Here is a 17,500-nt window from a genome sequence, read left to right as displayed (position 1 = left end):
TTGTTACAAGTGTTATTAATGTTGTTATTGTGCATTAAAGTTTGTCTCATTTTTTGTTATAGATTTGTTATAAGTTATCAATTTTGTTGATATCAGGAGTAGTATAGCATAATAGTGATGTCAGTGATGTAATGTCATTATCTAATATTCATTTTCTCCTGTACCATGTGATTAATCCCATTTAGTTTTTGGTGCTCTGTTAAGACTTTTTTTTTAAGACGGGGTTTCATGTAGATGTCTTTTTTTCTTTTCTAGGAAATCGAGCAGCTGATCGAGGAAGGAAACAAAGCCAGGACAGTTGCAGCCACAAACATGAACAGCGAATCCTCTCGGTCTCATGCAGTGTTCACCGTCGTGCTCACCCAGACCATGACAGATGTTGCCTCGGGCGTGTCTGGGGAGAAGGTGAGAAGTGTTTTAGTTGGTGGCGAAGGGGGCGTGTTCTCACTCATTCTCTTTCTTTCTCTGTTTCTGTCTCTGTCTCTGTCTCTGTCTCTGTCTCTGTCTCTTTTTCTCTTTCTCTTTTTCTCTTTCTCTTTCTCTTTCTCTTTCTCTTTCTCTTTCTCTCTCTCTCTTTCTCTTTCTCTTTCTTTCTTTCTCTCTCCCTTTCTCTTTCTCTTCCTCTGTCTCTCTTTCTCGTTCTCGTTCTCGTTCTCGTTCTCGTTCTCGTTCTCTCTCTCTCTTTCTCTCTCTCTCTCTCTCTCTCTCTCTCTCTCTCTCTCTCTCTCTCTCTCTCTCTCTCTCTCTCTCTCTCTCTCTCTCTGTCTCTCTCTCTCTCTCTCTCTCTCTCTATCTATATATCTTTCTCTTTCTCTCTCTCTCTCTCTCTCTCTCTGTGTGTGTGTGTGTGTGTGTGTGTGTGTGTGTGTGTGTGTGTGTGTGTGTGTGTGTGTGTGTGTGTGTGCGCGCGTGTGTGTGTGTGCGTGTGTGTGTGTGTGCGTGTGTGTGTGTGTGTGTGTGTGTGTGTGTGTGTGTGTGTGTGTGTGTGTGTGTGTGTGTGAGTGCGCGCGTGTGTGTCGCATGAGTGTGAGATTCAGTCCCTGGCAGTTTTATGCGTGCATTTACATACTCTCCATACTTAGGGCCTGATACAGCATTATGTCCTTTAGGTTTCCAAAATGTCGCTGGTGGATCTGGCCGGCTCCGAGCGGGCAGTGAAGACCGGGGCCGTGGGCGAGAGATTAAAGGAGGGTTCCAACATTAACAAGTAAGTATGGAATATATTTATCGAATTTGAAATGTTTCATGTCTCTCTCTCTGTGGAAAATGGTCGGCGATTTGCTTTTTGAGAATTATGTTTGTTATTGGATAGAGCTTGACGACCTATTTTTACACGTAGCTGAAATGATATTGTGATTGTTTTTACATTTTTCGTAGAATCCAAAAAAAAAAGCATTTGCTATGATTTATTAGTTAATATTAATTGGATTAGAAGGAATTAATTAATCAATGGCGCATATACACATATGTTCCAACTGAAATGTTTTGTTTTATTTTTTATAACTAGATCCCTGACAACTCTGGGTTTAGTAATATCGAAGTTGGCAGACTCAGCTGTTGGCAGGGGAAAGGGCAAAGGAGATAACTTTATACCTTATCGTGATTCTGTCCTAACATGGCTTCTGAAGGTAAGCAGTTTCAGTTATGCTTGTGGTCTTTTACCTTCTCATTCCTTCTTTGTGCATCATGGTAATTCTCTTCAATAAGTTATTGTTTGTTCATACTTTCGCATTATATTCCTAAACCATGCCACAATTCCAGGACAACCTCGGAGGCAACAGTCGCACAGTCATGGTGGCCACGGTGTCCCCGGCGGCCGACAACTACGAGGAGACGCTGTCCACCCTGAGATACGCGGACAGAGCCAAGAGGATCGTCAACCACGCCGTCGTCAACGAAGACCCCAACGCCAAGATCATCAGGGAACTGCGCGAGGAAGTGGAGACATTGCGAACTCAACTGCAGGTGGGGCATTCTGTGTAGTGTTCTGGATTTTCTTTGTTTTCTTTTAAGTGCGTGTATTGTAGAGAAGAAGTATTTGGATCTATTTGCAATATTTGAATTGGGGATTAGTCTTTCTTATGTGTATGGAGTATTTGTACCCCCATAAAGACAAACACTGTGAAAGATGAAGCTGATTAGCATAACAAGCCAGAGTAATGTGACATTATTTGAATTGTTCGTAGTGTCAGTAGAGTCCACCAAAACGTTTCTGTCCACCTTTTCAGTCTCTGCGCCAGGTGACAAGAGACGGCCATGCCTCCCTCCAAGAAGAGGAAAGTCTTAATGAGAAGTTGCATGAGAGTGAGAAGCTTATTACCAATCTCTCGGAAACGTGGGAGGATAAGTTGAAAAAGACAGGTGAGTTTGGACAGGGGTTCTTCGTGGCCATTGTCGTGAGGAAAGTATGAATAAGGTTGAGTCTAGAAGAGCTATTTGTTCTCTTTACTGGGAAAATTTTGTTTGTGATAGAACCTTTAAAAAACTCTGTGTTTTGTGAAATTCTTGTTTTTATGTTTCTCAGCAAAAGGCAGGCAAATTTTGATGATTTTGATGACAATGATTATGAGGGTTGTTATTGGTAGTCATTACTTTTACTGTTTTTATTTATATTTTTAATTGCATTTCTTTATTGCAGTTATTAATATTGTCATAACTATAATTTAATTTTATTATTGTTAGTATTATCATTATTATTATCACTGTTGATGTTGTTATTATTGTTGTTAGGGTTATTTTTGTTGATATTATAGTTGTTAATAGTCTCAATATTGCTATTTATTGTGATTTTCTTTTATTTCATTTCAGAACGTGTCCAGCAGGAGAGACAGCAAGCCCTGGAGAAGATGGGCATTAGTGTACAAGCATCTGGCATTAGCGTTGAGAAGAACAAGTATTACCTTGTGAACCTCAATGCAGATCCTTCCCTCAATGAAATGCTTGTGTATTATCTGAAGGTTAGATTTAGCGGGAAATACTTTGTGCCTAAATGGATTTTGCTGTGGAATATTTGATAATAGAAAGATTATAGGCAGTTGGGGGTAACCATTGCTCCTATCTCATTGAATTTTGGTGGTACTACAAATTCATATGTATCAGTGCCCTGTACTGACCCATGATTTTTAAAAAATCCTCAGGATCGAACTCTTGTTGGGCGACCTGATGCCGGGTCAACGCCAAATGACATTCAGCTCTCAGGTGTTGGCATAGAGACGCATCACAGTGTGTTGGTTATAGAAAATTCTGATCTCTTCCTAGAACCATATCCCAATGCCAGAACATGCGTCAATGGTTCTCAGGTAAGATTGTTGTTTTGTTGTTGTTATTCTTATTCTTATTCTTATTCTTATTATAATTATTATTATAATTATTATACTTATCGTTATTATTATCATTATTGTTATTGTTGTTATCATTATTGTTACGACTATTACTACTGCTGCTAGTACTGTTACTACTACTACTACAATTACTACTACAATTACTACTACAATTACTACTACAATTACTACTACAATTACTACTACAATTACTACTACAATTACTACTACAATTACTACTACAATTACTACTACAATTACTACTACAATTACTACTACAATTACTACTACAATTACTACTACAATTACTACTACAATTACTACTACTACTACTACTACTACTACTACTACTACTACTACTACTACTACTACTACTACTACTACTACTACTACTACTACTACTTCTACTACTACTTCTACTACTACTACTACTACTACTATTACTATTACTACTACTACTACTACTACTACTGTTATTACTACTACTATTACTGCTATTACTACTACTATTACTGCTATTATTACTACTATTACTACTACTACTACCACTACTACTACCACTACTACTACTACTACTACTACTACTTTTATTACTATTACTACTGCTACTACTACTACTGTTACTACTACTACTGTTACTACAACTACTTCTACTACTACTACTACTATTACTGGTATTACTACTGCTGTTACTACTACTACTACTACTACTACTACTACTATTACTACTACTACTTCTACTACTATCACCACTACTATTTCATCACAAGATCCTAGTATTAAAATGATTGGCTTAGTATGTGAAACAACATAGTAAAACATCGTTTCCATGCACCAGGTGACAGAAAAACTACAGCTAAGGCATGGAGACCGAATATTGTGGGGCTTTAATTACTTCTTCAGAGTCAACTGTCCTAAGACAAGTACTGGTAAGTTGCTGTCATTTGCTACTGAAAAGAATGTAGGCCAATGTTGAAGTGTTTATCAGTTCTTTTGATTATGGTTTTGATATGAAAGGATAATTTTCCTGTGCTTATACTTTTGAAAAATAATAATTATATTATTATTATAGTTTTCTTTGGATTATTGTCCTGAGATAAGACAATTCTGCCTTTTGTATCACAGGTGGCAACAACTCGGAGCCTCAGACTCCTGCTCAACCAATTGACTACAATTTTGCCCGTGAGGAATTGATGTTGAAGGAACTTAGTAACGACCCCATACAGGCAGCTATACAAAACCTTGAACGTCAACATGAAGAAGATAAACAAAGTAAGAGGCTTTGAGTAATTCATTAGTATATAGAAGTGTAAAGATATGTAAAAAGTTAATGTCACCTTTTATCATGACAGGATTATTAGGATGCATGGGAGTGCAGTTTTACTGTTTATAAATCAGTGACATTCTTTGTATGAAGCAGATGAGGATCATACTAATAGCTTATGTTTTACAGTGTTTGCATTGTTTCTGATTTCCTGATCTAAAGGTTACAGGTCAATGATATTCGCTAGTTGATTAGCCAAAAATGTTTAAAGCTTAATGCTAGGACTGTATCTGAATCAACTTTGGTTCTGCAGCTCTTAACTGAACTGATCAGATTGACATTGTGTCTTTGTCTTGCTGGTATAAGTAGATCTTCCTTGAATGTCCGTACCATACACACAGATCAAGATGATGATACAAAAGACGTTCTAGAGAAACTGAGTTTTGGTTTAGTAGAAGGCACTCAAACCAGTCTCAAATAGCTTGAACTTTGCTTGTGTTTTATAGGAAGCACCCAAGCACCCATTGCTCCTGTTCTTTTACTTTGATGATGTTATACATTCTTTTATATGCTACTATTATCCTATATACATCATATGAATCTTTTTTTCTATATTTCAGTGGCTTTGGAGAAACAAAGACAAGAATATGAAAAACAGTTCCAGCAACTGAGAAACATTTTATCCCCCACAACTCCTTATGCACCATATATGCCATTTGACCCTCTGAGGGGAACCAAGATGACTCCCTCTACTCCCACATCTCAGCTTCGGATAGAAAAATGGGCTCAGGAAAGGTAAGACTCTGTGAGATTTCTTGGAAGAGAATAATAAGTTAGGGAAATAGAGACAGATAGAGATATAGAGATATACAGACAGATTGTAGTTAGATATGATGATGAGGAAAGTGAGAATATTTGTTCATTAAAAAAATGGGTAAAATGAAGTGTGGAGAGGCTAGTAAAGCTCAAGCACAGTTAGTAACATGGCTTCAAGAAAGGCAAAGAAAGCAGTAGACAAAGTATGATATAGAAATATATTGAAGATGGTATTTGACAAAAGAAAGCATGTCTGATATATATATTTGGTATTTGTTTTAGTTATCCTGTGATGGGATTTTATGGGTAGCATTCTAATATTTATTTATTGCCCTTTGATTTTTTATATCTACAATATTAAAAAACTGTAGAAATGAACATTAAAAAAGAATATTTTTGCAATATAGAAATTCTTGGTGTATATATATTTGATCTGTAATATTTTTTTCAAGTTATCAGTCCAAATTCTTCAGTACTATACTCATACATTGTTGAGATAGATTTTGCTTATCTTTGAATTAAGAAGAAATATATATTTTATTATTCTATAGAGTGAAACGATTTCCATACCCTAAACAGAGTAATGGTTTTGATTTACTGGAATACCTTCATACTAGTGAGCGTGTTGGTAGAAACAAGTGATTTAGTGTGTGGCTTTATATAGATGTAACAATATACATTTTTGAAGACAAAATCATAGGTTAGAAATGGAGGAAGGACACATACCATATAAGAAAAATAAAAGGTAAAGAGTACGATAAAGTTACAAGAAAGAACTTTGAAGTATGCAAAAGATGGGCAGTAATCATAGGGAGGAAGTATATGAACAAATGTGCATGTGTATGTGCATGTGCATGTGTATGTGTATGTTCAGCAACATAGTTATTATATTGTTTGATATTCAGACAAAGCCAAAATGTTCAAGGCTATTCAACTCAGCTTTCATAGACTGGAATAAGAAGTGTACATGTTAGTTTATATGTTTTTTTTTATAATTGTGATCAGATATTTGATCTTACATTTGTGGATAGATGGTATGTAGGTCATTGTTAGCATTTCTTATTTCTCTCGTGTACATTTTTTCCAAAGAATGTGTTATGATAGAACTTTTTATTTTCTTCTAATCTTATTTATCAATACTTTAGTTGGTTGTAGTCAAAAGTCAAAAGATTCTCCAGATCTGGAAAGAATTGATAAAAAAAAAACTGATCTTGCCATGATTCTTTGACAGATCATTCAAAGCCTTGGTGGTTATAATTAATTTTTATTTGTCTTGGATATGAAGGGAAATGCAGCTGCAGGAAGGAAAGAGACAAACTGTTTTTTGCCTTACTGTAGTTAGGTTTCATTTCATTTTTAGCCATGCTATTGGGTTTGTGATATTGCATGATCGTATCGTTTTGTATCAAGTCTTAACTGTAGCATTAAGTTCAAGGTCTTTCTTTAGTTTTCTTTATTTTAGTAAAGGTTGTTATTTTATGTAGGGTTTAGATAGATTGGCATTTGCTAAGAATTAGAAATTGATGATTATACTGCGATTACCTGTGGTAGATTTCACAGAAATAAATTCATTTATAAATTCTATTTCCCTTACTGGAAAGTTGAATTATTGCAGCACCAGTGATAGATAAAAACTGATATATTTTTTGGTAAATTGTTTATTAAATTGAATCGGCACTAAAGGAGACCCAGTAATATTCACAGTCTATGGTATAAAGAATAGAGGTTTTTATACATCAGTGAAAATGAGAATATGAGTTTTAATTCTTCTACAACATAGTCTTTCAATTGCCCTAACATGCCATTGGAGTTCATGGAAAAATGTGAGGAATTATATTGCAACATTTTGCAGTAATTATTTGGTATTATTCTATCACAGTATTTTTTTGTTTTGTTTTAAGAATGTATTTATTACGAAGATCAGAATATCTCATCACATTATTGGTTTTATTATTATTGTAGTGGATCAGGTGTCTGGAATGGGTTTCTCTCTAAGAATTAGAGGTCTTATCAAAAATGAAATGATATTTAAAAAAAAGGATTTTAAGTCGATGCTACCCCTATCAACTAGATGTTCTCTAGATACTTAGAAAAAAGAAAGCTCTAATTTTCATAAGATGGAGCTAAGGGTGTAAGAAAAGAGAAGGGAAGAAAATCATGCCAGAAAGGAAAGGAAAGAAATAGATGTTTTGATTTGAAGTTTAATGTTTTGGTGAGTATGTTACTTTGATTTGCTCTGTTGATGATAATAGGCTTCAGCTCACCAAAAGACTTACTCACTTGTGATTCTAGAAGAAAGATTTATATATTAGATATTGTGTTTGGTACTTAAGCAAAAATGTAAGAAGTATATTATGTTCCATATTCTACAATGGATGAAATATTCTGCAGAGGTTTGTAGTATGAATTGCATTCAGTAAAAATGCATACTTAGAAGATATGTGCTGAAGGATTTCAAAGGGACTAGATATTAAGACTGGCTAAGCTACTACTTAAAACCAGCCCATGTTGATGCTAGATTCAGTCAAAAGTTGGTTTATGCTTCAAGTCTGTATGGGTCTTTGTGAGTAACAATGTGTCCATGTGCTATATTAATGGTATTAATAAAAGAAAGGGAATTACATGCAAACTATTAACAATTCCTTAGCAAGTAATTTAAAGCAATAAGTATTTTGGATCAACTATGCCTAGGAAGAATTATAAAATGATGATTTAGGATACTCTTACTAGAAGATATATTATTTAGAGTATGATTAATACATAACATGATTCATGGAAAACAGTTCTTCAGAATTGAATATCATTAAAAAATGTTTCTAAAGGAGACAGTTAAATTTTATTATTTACAAATTTGTTGCCTTAGCTCAGGAAACTAACATTTATTTAACTCTCCTAAAGCATAAAATGCATAAAGCTTATAATAGTTAAATATACTAACCTTTTTATGATTATTAGTATTGTCATTATTATTATTTCATTGTGTATGTTATTGTTATCATTTTGCTAATTTAATGTGCTTGGTGATATTATGCTTATGTGCAAAGTTTAAAATTCTGTGTATTCTATGTCATGTTTAATGTCTTTTCTTAGCTTGATTCACATAGCTTATTTTTTTCTATATTGAGTGTCATAGCATTAAGCTATTAACTATATACATTGTATGGTCTTGGCTAAGTTTGTTGCTATATGTGTTGCATATGCAGGAGATATAAGGGAACATACTGCAGTTTATGTTCATTAAGAGGATTATTTTAAATATTTAATGCTGAATTTTGGAAGTGTTCCCAAATATCATTGCAAAATGAAAGAAGTATGCCTTTGGATTTATTTTTATGTATTCTTGTGTAATGCACCAAATTTATATGTTCCCTAAAGCACCAACTGTAATGCATGAGTATTAACAGATAAAGATTCTGACAGGATGCCTTTACTGCTGTAGGTAAACTAAGGAATGCTTATTGACTCTTTACATTATACTCCAGAGAGGACATGCTGGAGCACACATCTCTTTTGTACCCTGGCAGAGAGGACATGTTCAAACGGAGTCTGGCACAGCTGCGGCAAGACATCATGAAAGCCAATACCTTAGTCCGGGAAGCCAATTTCTTCGCGGATGAAATGGGCAAGCAGACGACCTTTGGGGTGACCCTCCAGATACCTCCCCAGAACCTCTCTCCAAACAGGAAGAGGTCGGCATTTGTCAGCGAGCCTGCTATTCTAGTCAAGAGGAAAGGAAAGCCAAACCAGGTAATGCAGAGATGGAGTTCATTGAAGGTATTCGTTCAATACTATGACTTATTGTACAAACAAAGTCTATATTTTGAAAAGCTTTGCAAAATTCAATAATGTTTATGATGATGAATAGAATCAGAGTACTGAAATCAGTCATGGCACTAAACACAGAGGACCAAATACCAATCTGCATTATCTTGTTCATACCAAATTGAATAACAATCTCTTATCACTGCTATATTGCCTTCCAGGTTTGGTCAATGGAGAAGCTGGAACATAAACTGATTGTGATGCGTGAGATGTATGATGAAAAGCAAAATGACCCCCTGGTGTCCCGTCCTGAAGCAGATCCATTTTACGAAAGTCAGGAAAATCATAATCTTATTGGAGTGGCAAACATATTCCTAGATTGCCTTTTCCATGATGTGCGGCTAAATTACCACATTCCAATTATCTCACAACAAGGAGAAGTGGCAGGGAGACTACAGGTACTTTATTTGTTAAATCTTTTTCATTCTGTTTCATAGATAGAAAATAGATAATGTTTTTCTCACTACTATAATATTTTTGAAATTATATTTTTACATCCCTTTTTCTTCTCCAGGTTGAAATAAGTCGCATTTCTGGTCAATTCCCACAAGAGCGTTTTGCAGACACCCTCTCTGAATCATCTGGAGATTCTGCACAGAGTAGAGAAGATGAAGAAATTCAGAATAATACAGTCACAGTTAGGGTGAGAAACTTTTTCATTGTGTCTTTTTCAGATTTTTTTTCTTTAACTACTGTTTGTAGATAAAGGGCTTTTTGAATGCTGATAGTTATGGGAACAACCTACCTTGTATGCCATATATTACAATGTCATACATTTGGTAGTAGTCCTTTAAAAGTACTAACCTGATATCACTTCTAAAGCTATTCAAGGAATTTTATGGAAACATAATTGGCCATTTTTAACAGTTAGATGTCAGAACTAATTTGTAAACATCAGACTGAAAGATTTTTCTGTTCCCCCCTTAAAGGTATGCATCAAACAGGCAGCTGGACTTCCCCCTTCTCTGTCACACTTTGTATTTTGTCAGTACCAATTTTGGGGACAGACAGAAAGTGAAGTAGTTGCACCTGTTGTCAATAATGAGTTTCCTGCAGCTCCAACTTCTAAAGACTCAATGACATTTAAGGTATGATGCCAATTTTTCTATCTTTTTCTTATCATCTCAGTTTTGTTCTTTGCAGATGATAGACAATAGAAGAAGGATTAATTCTGTAACACATGCTATCAGTAACTTTAAATTTTTTGTTGATATCTGCTTAGAGATGTAGCATAGAACTCAGCTTATATATTTTGCATTCTTTTCCAGTTTGAACATTCAAAAGATTATACAGTCATGGTCACAGAAGACCTCTTAGAGCACTGTGCTGACGGTGCTCTCTCCATTGAGGTTTGGGGTCACAGGTCTGCTGGCTTTGGTATTTCACGTCCTGGTTGGGAGGTTGACCAACAGTTGGCCAAGGCTCGGTCTCTTGTTGACAGGTAAGAATCATGGAAATAAAGTCTTGAAATTTATTCAAAATCAAATAACCTATTGATCATTACTTTATATTTGGAAAGCAGAAAAACTAATATAATCATTTTATTCTTTCTTTGATTTAAAAGTTTTGTTCTTATTTGTCAACAGATGGAACGAATTGACAAGGAAAATAGAGATGTGGGTCGAGATTCAGGAACTTGGAGAATGTGGAGACTATGTTTCTGTTGAGGTGTTACCACAAAAAGATGTTTTAACTGGCGGTGTTTACCAGTTGCGTCAAGGGCAACAGCGGCGGGTAGTTTGCCGGGTGAAGCCTGTTTCCAACTCTGGTACTCTTCCATTGATATGTGAGGTAAAGCCAATATCCTTAGTTTATATTACAAACTATAAAATTTGAAAATTATAAGTAATGGGTCATAGAAGAATGACTATTGTGATTATAGTTTCAATGGTGAAAATCAATAATGTTATTTTGATATAAACCACTATACACATGACCTGAATATTTAGATTTTCTTTCCTGTCTTCACATTTCTTATGTAACTTTGTAAACACCTTTTGAGTATGAGCTCCCTAGTTTTCTTAACCAATAGGAGTAGGAATATATTATTTCAGGTAAAAAATGGTAAATAGTTACCACCATGTCAATTTTTGCTTGTTAATTGCTTAGATTATAATCTTGTTATTATTGTTGTTATGATTAACACTGATTTTTGTATTTTCAGGCAATAACAAGTATAAATATTGGGTCAGTATGCGGACGTCTGAGATGCCAGCGGCAGTTAGACTCGTATACTGAAGAAGATCTTAATATTCTTCGTGAGAGATGGAGTGAAGCTCTGAAGCGAAGAAGAATGTATTTAGACCAACAGGTAAACCAGAAAGTGAACATGAAAAGTCTGTCATGATATCATCTTAAAGTTGTATTTGGATGTTTATATTAGATTATTGGAACTGGATTTAGAGGTATTGGATAAGGAATTTATATTCTAAAGTATGTGTATGCTTATTTATATGTATATTTATTTTTTCAGATCCAAAAAATTATCAACAAAGGGGACAAAAATGAGCACGATGTGGAGCGTGAACAGTCACTTGTGGATCAGTGGGTAACTTTAACAGAAGAGAGAAATGCAGTATTGGTTCCTGCCGCTGGATCCAACATTCCAGGCGCTCCAGCTGATTGGGATCCACCCTCAGGCATGGAGGCTCATGTCCCAGTTCTTTTCCTTGATCTAAATGGTAAGTAGGAGACGTGAGTGACGTGTTCATTAAGATAAACAGATAGCATACAAATAGATTCACACATGAATGCATCTGTGCACTCACTGGTATAGGAAAACATACATACATGTAAATGTAGGGAGAAAAAGGAGATATGTGTAATCCATATTGACTGCTGTTACCCCTCAGTTATTCACATAAAGAGTGAATGTGTTGATATTGCATCTTTTTATGATTACCTTTGATGATTCAGTATATCAAAAAAGCTTAACCCTTAAAGTGCCTATGAGCCACATGGTCTCTGGGCTGTCTTTTAGTTTCCTGATATTCATAAATAAACTTTGAGTGTAAATATAAAACATTCTAAACTTTACCTCCAAAAGCACTTCAAATATGCACTTGAATTAACATTGTGGGGAAAATGCAATGCATTTCCATAAAAGACATTGTTTACACCTCATTTATCTTTTCTTATCCTTTTTCAGCTGATGACTTCTCAACACAAGGCTTTGGTGATACCATGACCATTGCTGGAACGAATGCCATAATTCCAAAGGAAAACTGCAACAAATTCTTCCAGTTGCCAATTATCAAATGTTATGAAAAGGATGTTTGTGCTGTAGCCTCTTGGGATTCTTCCATCCATGACAACCAGTACCTCAATAGACTCACGCCAAGTAAGTTGACAGTGCAATAAGAGGAGTATTTATTTTAGTGCTGAAGGATGTCGATTAATTGTTAGTTCTGTTTTTAAACTTTAAGTTTTTAAATCTTTGTTTTAAATGTTTATGGGATCATTTTTTGATGTTCACATTATCATTTAAACTTTTTAATTGTTATTATTCTGTGATTTGCTTCCTGGTTTTAAATCTTATTCAATCTTTTACAGACGATGAAAGAGTGTACCTGATTGTAAAAGCAGTTGTGCGTCTCTCGCACCCTGCACCAATGGATATGGTATTAAGGAAACGTCTGGCAGTCAATATCTATAAAAAACAGTCATTAACAAGCAAATTTGTCAAGTCATTCATTGGCTCAACAAATACCCTTTATGAAACTGGTATCATGTATGAAGTTGTATCAAACATTCCAAAGGTAAGAGAATAGGATAGATGTAAACTGAATAAAGGTGAATGTGTGGGATGACATCTTAAGGCTCCTTTTTCCTGAGTTAGTGCTAATTCTTGAAGATCCAGTAAAGCGATTGGTTTACAAGTTTGTTTGTTTTTCTGCACAGGCAAGTGAAGAATTGGAGGAACGAGAATCACTTGCCCAAATGGCAGCTAATGCTGATGATTCTCATGCAGAAGATGGAGAAACGTATATTGGTGAGTTTGGTTTGGATATGATTTATTTATTTTAATACTTAGTCACATAACACTTTGTTTTGTTAATCCCAGAGCTTTGAAAACTGATGGATCCTAGGAATCTATATTCAGGAGAGACATTTTTCTCAGGGAATAGGTATACTGAAGTAAAATTATTATTTTTTAAAGTACACATGTTAAATGTGTACTTATGAAAGATCTACAATTTTTGGAATTGATGAACTCGTAGGATGACATGAGGTTCATGTCATGGCTGAGTTGGTCGTAGCTCCGGGTGATGTGTTACTCACATCACAGGTGACTTGATGCAGCTTTGGGCGACAGGTCATTTATGTTATATTACGATGCAGTACATTTTATGCTGTTCCCTATAATGAACTCTCATATGAACACCACATGGCCTGGGGCATTGACTGATGGAGAACAGAATGTATGATGCTATAATTGGCCATTGTTTTGTATAAAGGGAAATTTTAGTATATAAATCAGTGGTCTGCCATGCATGGATGATGCCACATGACTTTATGATGTGTCACCCATTGCCAAGGTGTTAAGAGTATACTTTTAGTCTCCTAGACCAAAACTGATATGCTGCCTGAATACAAGTAATTTTTGGGTTGTTTAACTACACATAATTAAGGAAAAAATGTATCACAACCATTTGGTTTGATATTACATAACTACTACCCTTCACTGTACTAGAGCATCAAAATGTACCATAAATATTTAGCTTTTATAAGTATACCTGATGGCTCTTAGAACCAGTAAAATAAATTAATTTTCCAAAACTTTTTAGGTTTTTTATATATGCCAAATGCCTCTTTGTGCTCAAACCATGATAATACACCATTATATGTCACAAAAAATTAATTTGGCTCTACAAGAATACCTAAACACCAAAGCAACTTTCCTTAAACCAGAAAAATACACGAAGGGAGTGACGTCAGTGGAATCCATCCTAATGCTGGACAGATTGCGGCAAAACGTAGCCGTCAAAGAGTTGCTCCAGTCGGCTGGAAGGCCACTCATGAGGAAGACTGCATCCGTCCCTAACTTTTCTCATGTGAGTAGACTGGAATATTTCCTACATTTTTTATTTGAATATTATCATTTGTTATTTGGTTATTTTCCTTTCAACAATGTAGATTGTGAATTTACCAATCAAATTGCTTTTTCCTTATTGCTTTTAGATATAATTTCACAGTGAAACCTCTTTACAGTACAGGAAAGGAAGGCTAAAATCATTTGTCATTTTCCAAGTAAATCAAAAGTCTTTTATGCTAAGTTTATATTTGTGAGATGAATCATATGTATGTAGGCTTTTTTTAGTACATTTGGCAGATTATGCACTGAGTGGTTATTCCATGGAATGATTTCAGATTAATGATGTAAGTAACACAAATGCAAGCTAAAGAAGTTTGCAATGATTGGGAATGTATATAGGCAATATTTTCTGCCTCAGTTTTTTCCTGCTCTTCAAAAAGACCCCATGAGCATATACTTATTGTTTATTTCTTGCAAACTGTATATTGTTTCTTTTTTATTATTAGTTTTGTTCAAGTGTGTGGTAATGGTCAGTGCTGTGTTCATATTTTATTTATTTATTTATTTACTTATTCATTTTTCTATCATCATCATCTTTATTGTTGTTTCATTATTGTTATTATTATTATTATTATTATTATTTTTTTTTTTATTATTAATATTATTATTGTTATGATTATCATCATCATTATTGCTTTTGTTATTATTCATATCATTATTATTGTTATTTCTGTTATTATTATAGTAATGATATTAATGGTAATTATTATAATTTTTATCCTCATTATTATTATTTCTATTATTATTACCATTATGATTGCTATTGTCATTATCATTATCTTTATTATTGTTATAATTTTCATTATTTTTTTCTCATTGGAGTATGATTACTGTTAAGATTGGTATTCATTAATCATTATGATTCCTAGAAGATTACCTATTTCACCATAGAAAACATCAAATAATTTGTTAAAGTTTGCATTGTTTTTCCCAAAAACTTGATCATGATATTTTACCATGCTTTAAGGTAAGATGGTTATGAAAATGGGAGGAGGAACTGTATAGAACGAAGACCAAGTTTATTGCGATAGTGAATACTGTCAGAACAATTCCTGTCTCCCTGGAATATAGCATGAATTACCCCCTAACAAGCTACTAAACACATAAGGCTGTGTATTTTAAGAATATTTTGAGTAAGGATTTTTGAATTCAGATATAGAATATTTTCAATTTTCATTTTTGTATACAGATATGAATGCCTTAAATGTTAGATTGAATATGATATTCCATGCTCTGTGTGCACATGCACAAGCACATAAGCACTTGCATAGGTTCTGCATATGCACATGAATTACCCTATGCATATAGATATGAAGTTAATTCACATTGTCATTACTGTAGCAGTTTATTAGATTATACTGTATATAGATGTGAAAAGCTTTGATAACAAATGTTTACCGGAAATGATAATAGTATGATATAAGAAAAATATAAGAAAAAGGGAAAGTAAATAATGTGTGTATGTATGTATGTAGGTGTGTATGTACGGAAGTATTTATGTATGTACATGCATATTTATTTACAAAAGTTTTTATATATGTATGTATGTATGTGTGTGATTATATGTAAATAGGTATATGTATATATGTATGTATGTGTATATCTATACATATGTGTGAATATATATATATATATATATTTATATATATATATATATATATATATATATATATATATATATATATATATATATATGTTATATAAATATATATATATTATATAAATATATATATGTTATATAAATATATATATATGTTATATAAATATATATGTTATATGAATATATATATATATATATATATATATATATATATATATATATATTATATAGATATATATTTATATGTATATATGTGTGTATATGTATATATATCTATTATATAAATATGTGTGTATATGTATATATATATATATATATATACATATATATAAATATATATAGATAGATATATATGTATATATATGTATATATATATATATATATATATATATATATATATATATATATATATATATATATGTATATATATATGTATATATATATATATATATATGTATATATATATGTATATATATATATGTATATATATGTATATATATATATATATATATATATATATATATATATATATATATATATATATATATATATATATATGTATATATATGTATATATATATATATATATATGTATATATATATATATATATATACATATATATACATATATATATTTATATCTATATATATATATATATAGATATATATGTTTACACACACACACACACACACACACACACACACACACACACACACACACACACACACACACACACACACACACACACACACACACACACACACACACACACACACAGAGTTGTGTATTTATATAAATTAACATAATGTATAGATTTGTATATGTATACATGCACACAAACACATGCATATATGTGGGTGTGTGTATGTGTGTGTGTGTGTGTGTGTCTTTATGTGTATGCTAATTTGTATACACGTTTTGTTACCCTTTGTTATTTTCAGAAATTTGTTTTTAAGAATTTGATGTGTGGAGACATTACTAACTTTGTTCTTTAAAGAGGTTTTACTGTCTTCGGAGGAGAAGCTAGAATGAAAACTGTATACATGATCTTCAGAAACATTTGATTGCAAATCTAGGAGAGATCAATAATATTAACCCTTTTGTATTCACTTGTATAGTCTTGAATGATTGCCAGAAATGTATGATATCTAATTAATGATTTTTGATTAGAATTATGAGTGTCTGTATGATGAATAGCTCCTTTGAACAACCTGTGTTATGTATAGCGTAAGGGGCTTTGTTTTAATGCCTTTAGCTTTTGTTTATGTCAAAGAGTGCTTTGAAAAATGACGGGGCAGGTAAGACTTTTTAATTTTTTATCCCTTTAGTTCACAGTTGATTGTTGCATATCATGAAAAGTAGTTAGCCGGAAAAGGACAGAGGCAGCATCAAAAATATATATATATATTTTTTTTATAATGAAGATGAATAATTTACTAGATAAAAGATTACCAATCACATTCAAAGGACAAAACATCTCTGAATCCTTCCTTGATAAAATGTAGAATAAACAGAAAATGACAAAGTAGTGCAATTGCTGAGATTGGATTACTGTCTTGTAGATAATCAACAGCGATCAGTCT

General features: G+C 33.1%; 1 protein-coding gene across 6 annotated transcripts in view; it reads left to right on the top strand.

Annotated features, from left to right (window-relative positions):
- The window catches only part of Khc-73 (Kinesin heavy chain 73), a 303,968-nt gene that overhangs the window by 254,557 nt on the left and 31,911 nt on the right, over window positions 1–17,500 (top strand). For 4 of the 6 annotated variants that reach the window (XM_070129694.1, XM_070129693.1, XM_070129690.1 and 1 more), the window contains exons 6-27: window positions 256–405; window positions 1,110–1,207; window positions 1,508–1,628; window positions 1,762–1,965; window positions 2,229–2,361; window positions 2,809–2,957; window positions 3,138–3,299; window positions 4,159–4,249; window positions 4,446–4,592; window positions 5,205–5,379; window positions 8,883–9,147; window positions 9,384–9,620; window positions 9,737–9,865; window positions 10,152–10,310; window positions 10,491–10,663; window positions 10,809–11,013; window positions 11,387–11,533; window positions 11,696–11,903; window positions 12,371–12,562; window positions 12,775–12,980; window positions 13,123–13,213; window positions 14,134–14,276. In XM_070129694.1, coding sequence (XP_069985795.1) covers window positions 256–405; window positions 1,110–1,207; window positions 1,508–1,628; window positions 1,762–1,965; window positions 2,229–2,361; window positions 2,809–2,957; window positions 3,138–3,299; window positions 4,159–4,249; window positions 4,446–4,592; window positions 5,205–5,379; window positions 8,883–9,147; window positions 9,384–9,620; window positions 9,737–9,865; window positions 10,152–10,310; window positions 10,491–10,663; window positions 10,809–11,013; window positions 11,387–11,533; window positions 11,696–11,903; window positions 12,371–12,562; window positions 12,775–12,980; window positions 13,123–13,213; window positions 14,134–14,276 — 3,585 coding nt within the window. The remainder of the gene's footprint in view (window positions 1–255; window positions 406–1,109; window positions 1,208–1,507; window positions 1,629–1,761; window positions 1,966–2,228; window positions 2,362–2,808; window positions 2,958–3,137; window positions 3,300–4,158; window positions 4,250–4,445; window positions 4,593–5,204; window positions 5,380–8,882; window positions 9,148–9,383; window positions 9,621–9,736; window positions 9,866–10,151; window positions 10,311–10,490; window positions 10,664–10,808; window positions 11,014–11,386; window positions 11,534–11,695; window positions 11,904–12,370; window positions 12,563–12,774; window positions 12,981–13,122; window positions 13,214–14,133; window positions 14,277–17,500) is intronic. The other 2 variants (XM_070129695.1, XM_070129692.1) reach the window with 1 other exon arrangement.

Source organism: Penaeus vannamei, chromosome 14, assembly GCF_042767895.1.
Source record: "Penaeus vannamei isolate JL-2024 chromosome 14, ASM4276789v1, whole genome shotgun sequence".
In the NCBI taxonomy this organism is placed as follows: Eukaryota; Metazoa; Arthropoda; class Malacostraca; order Decapoda; family Penaeidae; genus Penaeus; species Penaeus vannamei.
Note: the sequence above shows the minus strand (reverse complement) of the source record. Positions and strands in the feature narration are given on the sequence as shown.